The 7594-nt window shown below is 33.9% G+C and overlaps 1 protein-coding gene across 1 annotated transcript in view; it reads right to left on the bottom strand.

Annotated features, from left to right (window-relative positions):
• Positions 1 to 4848: 4848 nt before the first annotated feature.
• The window catches only part of LOC111691950, a 16040-nt gene continuing 13294 nt past the window's right edge, over positions 4849 to 7594 (bottom strand). Inside the window, exon 5 of the mRNA XM_023455503.1 lies at positions 4849 to 5068. Coding sequence (XP_023311271.1) covers positions 4849 to 5068 — 220 coding nt within the window. The remainder of the gene's footprint in view (positions 5069 to 7594) is intronic.

The raw sequence follows: 7594 nt of genomic DNA, 5'->3' as shown, positions 1-7594 counted from the left end.
AAATGAAGTTGATTGCGTGGAATATAGGAAACGAAATCATAGAAGAAGAAGAAAATGAATCACAATCGATGGAATTGAAGAGAAGAAGAATTGAAACATAAGAGTGATGTACTTGCATAAGCTGTGAAAATAAAAAATGTAATCGACGAATATTTTTATTTATACCACGTAATTTTCTGTACGACAATTAGATAAATATTTTGTAATACTTTTATAACAAAAAGATATAATTATCATAAAATGTTGTACTTACTTTATTTCATAAACAATTATTATTATTGAAATGTTAACAAGAGGTGAGAGAATTTTAGACTAAAGGAAAATTACATATTTCAAAGATAATTATACTTTTAAGGCTGTCGTAAACATCATATTTTGATTTACTTCGTCGAGCTACTTCCAATTAAGTACAAAAGAATTTTTGTACATGGTCCAGAAGTCGAGACAATGAGGTTTTTGAAAGTAAGGGCGCTTTTGAACGCGCGAATTCAGTTTTCGGACTGGCCGGAGCGTTACCCCACTCCGCCGTCCTCTACAGTTAGCTCGCGTCGCGCAATTTTTGTATATGGTCCAGAAGTCGAGACAATGAAGATTTTGAAAGTAAGAGCGCTTTTGAACGCGCGAATTCAGTTTTCGGAGTGGCCGGAGCGTTACCTCACTCCGCCGTCCGCTACAGTTAACTCGTGTCGCGCTCAAAGACCCCTTTTATGCAAGCGTTTTTCTCCTCTCAACGCGGAGTTGACAAAAACGCCGCGTTTCAAGATACCCTGAACAGAGTTACTACGTTTATGCATTTTACGCTCGTTTATTTGCTCTCGCGTTTTCAATTCTGTCGCAATGGCTTTACAGAACGCTTGGCGACACGCATTCCGAAAAAGCACGAAAATATATCGGCGTTTTTATGCAAAGCGCTCTTTGTCGCAAGTCCAGTGGCTCTGTCTGTCAAGAAAGTTTGTTTTAATTTTAGTTTAGCTGTTGATTAAGCGGGACATGGATGCAATGGACGCAATTGAATTCTATTTCTATTAATTGGATGTACTGCCCAACGCCTCTTACGTCTTCTATTACATATTTTTTTATAGCACAAATACAATATACACGGATCCATTTTCATGTACTTCACTGACTACTGTGTGGCATGAAACTGGCGACAACTGATAGAATACGCGTGCATAAAATGGAGCAGAAATTTGCCGCGTTTTTCTCAATTTCGCGTTGAGAGGAGAAAAACGCGTGCATAAAAGGGGTCATGCTTCGGTTTGACGCACAATTAAAAATACAGAAGTGGCTAAAATGAACCACAGTATTTTTTTATTAAAAATATATGTCTTCAACTTCAATCTCTGTAAGAATGGTCGCTGTATGTAGCATTTAAATAAATAGTGGCCTGTGAAATGTTTTGAAAAAAAAAATTATCTCGGCCCCAGAAGGTCGTAGAGCAACTTTTTTTTTAAATTCGCGTAAAAATGCAAGCAGTCGATTCCTGTAATAGACATTATCGAGAAATGAAAATCGAAAAAGATATTCAAGAAAAACGCGACCAAAAAATTTTTACTTTTTTCAGTCATCTTTGGACATTTGAAATGAATAAAATCGTTATCACTCTTAGTGTACTATAAAAGTACTATTTTTAAGGAAAAAATGAACCCTGATTCGTTTCTCTACGACTATTCGTCGAGCAAGAAGAGCTGATTTTCGAGGTGACCTTTTTTTCAAAAAATCGATGTAACTCGAAAAATTTTTAATAACTTTTAATTTTTAAAAAAGATACTTTTTTGCTTGCCAAGGGCTATATTTACAGTAAGTAACAAGTTTCAAAACCTTAATTTGCAAGAGATACAGCAACAACAACAAAAAAGTCGATTTTTGACGGTTATTTCGATATATCTCCAAAAGTAATATATCAATCGATATATTTAAAAATATGAATCGATAGTTTTTTTTAATAGCTACAACTTTCTTACTTAACTTTTTTCGATTGGAGTTCAAATTTTTTTTATTAGCGAAAAACCGTTTTTTGATTTATGAATTTTTTAGGTTAACTTCGCCGTTTATGCGCCACAGGAAAAATACACGATCTTTGTTAGAATTTTTTTTCCTATATCACTATATTTTTTGTTTCCAAGTGGTATTTTTTGTAAATTTAACATAAGGCCGTGACAGACTGATTGGACTATAGGACGGTAACACATTATATATAGTGGCGGTAACAAAGACAAATAAGTTTTGACTACATATCAGAATTCACGGCTTTTACAGGACTATAGTTCGAATATGTATAGAAAGGTGCACAATATACAGGGTGTCCCACCAGGAATCGCCACTATCGATATCTCGGAAAGTACTGATCCGATAAATCTGAAAATATTTAGAACTTTCCACCGGTTAAACACTTTTATTTTTTCACTATTTTTGACACACTGCCCGCCGATCGTTTTACTACCCATCTCCATACTCTTCTCACTTCAACTACCTATCTTCAACTATTTAGGCTTCCTTCCAGAATTCCCCACCTAGGCGTTTGCTTTTTTGCGCTTGCTTCTACCAACTGTCAATATTACGTGTTCATTATTGTACAACACCCACGTAAACAGGTAACGTTGAAGTTGATACGATAAGTATGGTTTTGCACAGGGTCTGGCGAAAATATGAGGTCTTGTCGTTATTGTTGTGAAACGCGAGCTGGTTGCCCCCAGAGCTCAGACCCATTGTGCCTGCCGCTAGTAAGAGTGTTTAAAAATAGGCCCATTATACGTGCAAGGTCAAACATTAGCTTTACTGGATACTCTTTAATGCCCTGAGGTGACAGAAATGCTGCTTCCAGGTATCTACGTCTTTTCACCACGGTGACAGAGAATATGTAATCATAATCGTCGTGCCCGCACAACCTGTACTTACGTTTGTGCTCTGCCCTATTCTATTGAGGTGTTTATCAAAATATCCATACTCCGTTAAAAGTCCTGTGATAATCGTAATATTTCTTCTACTTAGCAAACTAATTTTTGATTTGCTTCAGCCCATGGACCATCTATAAGAAGGCTGACCTGACTTAAAACAGATCTGCATGACCATTCTTCTGTTTTTTATTCTAATGTCAACGAACCTGTTACATAACATTGTGGTAGATCGAATATTGGTTTCGAGAAAAGGGGTGTTTGCATAAAAAATATGTATCGTTTGGTTGCTAAATACTATTCTCTAATGAAAGTCATTATGAACTGTACAAACAATTTTATTATTGTCTTCAGGCTTATGGCGTAGGAGACTATGACACGTTATTAGTATTAGAGAAAACTTTTTAAGTAACTCCTTCCATCCGTCCGTCGCTCTGTTACTAACTAATGGGAGGATAAAGATAGGAGATTGTAGTTGTATTTCCTATGAGTAGATGGCAGAATTGAAATATAGGCTGGTACGCCACAACTGTGGAAACCTAATTAGAGGGGCACTGTAATATCATGGAAGTAATATATGTTTTTCAGACAAGAGATCAATTTCATACATCTATAATCTGAAAACTGACCGCCATATTTATATTTATTTAATTGCCAGTTAAATACTTTGTGAAACGCTGATGTTTTCTTACACATTATTTCATCGTATGAAATCTGAAAATATTGTTTGGCATTTCCAATGATGAATAGTGAATATGCGCATAAGATAAGACTTAATGGGGCACAGTTTCAACTGAATGGTCTAACCTTAACCTGTATTAGTCAAAACTGGTCAATGTACGAAGATCATTCGTTAGTAGATATATGAGGCGGTTTGTGGATCAGGAAGTGACGTGGCAAGGTCACATGGGGTCAAGGTCACCCCAAGGTCACCAGGGGTCAAGGTCGTGTCAAGGTCACCTGGGGTCAAGGTCACCTGGGGTCAAGGTCACCACATGTTCAGTGTTCATCGAGTTCGGCGCGCTCCTTCAGCGACTTCTTGTGGTCATTGTCGTTGTGCAAGAGATGCGTGGGTGTTAACATGCAAGAAGTGTCATGGCAGCATGGAAGTGACGTCATACAAGACGTATCATGGCGGCATGGAAGTATCGTCATATAAGAAGTATCATGGTGGCATGGAAGTAACGTCACATGGCCAGTTGGTGGTAAATTTAAAATTCAATCACGATAAGGGTAGGTCAATGACCTCCAAACAGCATTGCGTCATTCTTATCTGGTATTGCAGCATTCGAGGACAAGTTTCTACAAGTTCAGACCTGTTTTTTAGTATAAACTGTAACCTGATATATTATTTCCTTTAACAGCATTGCATCATTCTTATCTGGTATTGCATCATTCGAGGGTAATGACCTCCAAACAGCATTACATCATTCTTATCTGGTATTGCAGCATTCGAGGACAAGTTTCTACCGGTTCAGACCTGTTTTTTAGCATAAACTGTAACCTGATATATTATTTCCTTTAATACTGCCACGCTAGCATAAACTTTAACCTGATATATTATTTCCTTTCCCATCAATCTTATCTGGTATTGCATCATTCGAGGGCAATGACCTCCAAACAGCATTGCATCATTCTTATCCGGTATTGCATCATTCTAGACCAAGGTCACGTTAAGGTCTTTGACCTCTGATCGTCAGAGGTCAAGGTCATGTCAAGGTCATGACCCCCCGGTCGTCTGGGGTCAAGGTCACGCCAAGGTCAAGTCAATGTCATGACCTCTGGCCGTCTGTGGTCAGTCACGCCAAGGTCATGTCAAGGTCATGACCCCCTGGTCGTCTGGGGTCAAGGTCACGTCAAGGTCAAGTCAAGGTCATCGACCTCAGGTCGCCTGGGGTCAAGGTCATGTCAAGGTCATGGCCCCCTGGTCGTCTGGGGTCATGGTCACCTCAATTTAAGACATGTTTTCTATAGGTCCAGACTTGTTTTCTAGTTGTTCAGACCTGTTTCCTACAGGTCCAGACTTGTTTTCTACAGGTTCAAACCTGTTTTCTACATGTCCAGACTTGTTTTCTACAGGTTCAAACCTGTTTTCTACATGTCCAGACTTGTTTTCTACTGGTTCAGACCTGTTTTCTACAGGTTCAGACTTGCTTTTTGGTATAAATTGTAACCTGATATATTATTAATTGTATTGTTAGCAAAAATTCAAAATTCATATTCAATTCAAATTCAATTCAAATTCAATTCAAATTCAATTCAAATTCAATTCAAATTCAATTCAAATTCAATTCAAATTCAATTCAAATTCAATTCAAATTCAATTCAAATTCAATTCAAATTCAATTCAAATTCAATTCAAATTCAATTCAAATTCAATTCAAATTCAATTCAAATTCAATTCAAATTCAATTCAAATTCAATTCAAATTCAATTCAAATTCAATTCAAATTCAATTCAAATTCAATTCAAATTCAATTCAAATTCAATTCAAATTCAATTCAAATTCAATTCAAATTCAATTCAAATTCAATTCAAATTCAATTCAAATTCAATTCAAATTCAATTCAAATTCAATTCAAATTCAATTCAAATTCAATTCAAATTCAATTCAAATTCAATTCAAATTCAATTCAAATTCAATTCAAATTCAATTCAAATTCAATTCAAATTCAATTCAAATTCAATTCAAATTCAATTCAAATTCAATTCAAATTCAATTCAAATTCAATTCAAATTCAATTCAAATTCAATTCAAATTCAATTCAAATTCAATTCAAATTCAATTCAAATTCAATTCAAATTCAATTCAAATTCAATTCAAATTCAATTCAAATTCAATTCAAATTCAATTCAAATTCAATTCAAATTCAATTCAAATTCAATTCAAATTCAATTCAAATTCAATTCAAATTCAATTCAAATTCAATTCAAATTCAATTCAAATTCAATTCAAATTCAATTCAAATTCAATTCAAATTCAATTCAAATTCAATTCAAATTCAATTCAAATTCAATTCAAATTCAATTCAAATTCAATTCAAATTCAATTCAAATTCAATTCAAATTCAATTCAAATTCAATTCAAATTCAATTCAAATTCAATTCAAATTCAATTCAAATTCAATTCAAATTCAATTCAAATTCAATTCAAATTCAATTCAAATTCAATTCAAATTCAATTCAAATTCAATTCAAATTCAATTCAAATTCAATTCAAATTCAATTCAAATTCAATTCAAATTCAATTCAAATTCAATTCAAATTCAATTCAAATTCAATTCAAATTCAATTCAAATTCAATTCAAATTCAATTCAAATTCAATTCAAATTCAATTCAAATTCAATTCAAATTCAATTCAAATTCAATTCAAATTCAATTCAAATTCAATTCAAATTCAATTCAAATTCAATTCAAATTCAATTCAAATTCAATTCAAATTCAATTCAAATTCAATTCAAATTCAATTCAAATTCAATTCAAATTCAATTCAAATTCAATTCAAATTCAATTCAAATTCAATTCAAATTCAATTCAAATTCAATTCAAATTCAATTCAAATTCAATTCAAATTCAATTCAAATTCAATTCAAATTCAATTCAAATTCAATTCAAATTCAATTCAAATTCAATTCAAATTCAATTCAAATTCAATTCAAATTCAATTCAAATTCAATTCAAATTCAATTCAAATTCAATTCAAATNTCTGTAGCATACATACATTTCGTGTACGTTGTGTATATCATGTACGTACAACACATTTTGTAGTACTGCAGTTAAAATTATGAAATTGGAACGTAAAACGACCATTGTTGTTAAGCAACAGACCACTGTCTATAAACGAATGAGGTACATAATGATTTGTAAAGTCTTATAACTGGTTTTTCTTATTCATGAAAGGTAGAGGGAGAGAGGAAATAAAACAAACAAGGACAAGTAAACATATATTAAGCATATTAAAATATAATAAATATAATATTATAACGTAATTGGTACAATTCTTGTAGATGTAGGTCCATTCTTCGCTGCGGAAAATCGATGAGGATTCGCAAATACATCATCCCAGTTGTCTTGAATGTTCATCTTTTGAAACTATTTAGCCATTTTACACTGGTTGGTGTAATGTATTATTTCAGATTTTAGTTGGCGAATTTTTTCAAGATGTTTATCTAATAATAGCTTGAGAATTTTAGAAGTAGTTTCAATTCTTCTCTTAAATCTATCTCTATCCGCAGCAAAGAATTCCCAGTATCTACGCCGAGCTGCAGTAGATGCAAAAGTCCACGTTTTCATTAGATGCACTTTATTTTTAGATTCGTCGAAAGTAACTGTTTTCTTCTTCATTGCGGCAATAGGTTGTATACCCAAAGGAAAAGATCTTCGCAGTTCCGCCTGCTGCATCTGACTGTTTTATTTGGATTCATATGATATGAACAACGGAGTACATCTACTTGGAAACGTGGTGGGGGGTTATCCCAGTAATTTTCACATTTTTCAACGTTTACCACATTGGGTAAGTGCTGCCAGCTGGAGGGAACCAATTGCGGTAGTATTTTCTCTAAATAATCCCGCTGTTCACGTCCTTTCACATAAATTATATCGGTACACAGCAAATGATCTTCAAGTATAGCGTTCAGCGCACTATATTCTACGTCTCCAGATGAATAGCGGATGCCGTGGATATTTCGTTCCGTATAT

Source organism: Anoplophora glabripennis, unplaced genomic scaffold, assembly GCF_000390285.2.
Source record: "Anoplophora glabripennis isolate ALB-LARVAE unplaced genomic scaffold, Agla_2.0 scaffold608, whole genome shotgun sequence".
Taxonomy (NCBI): Eukaryota; Metazoa; Arthropoda; class Insecta; order Coleoptera; family Cerambycidae; genus Anoplophora; species Anoplophora glabripennis.
The sequence above is the reverse complement of the archived record's forward strand: the minus strand, read 5'-3'. Positions and strand labels throughout refer to the sequence as shown.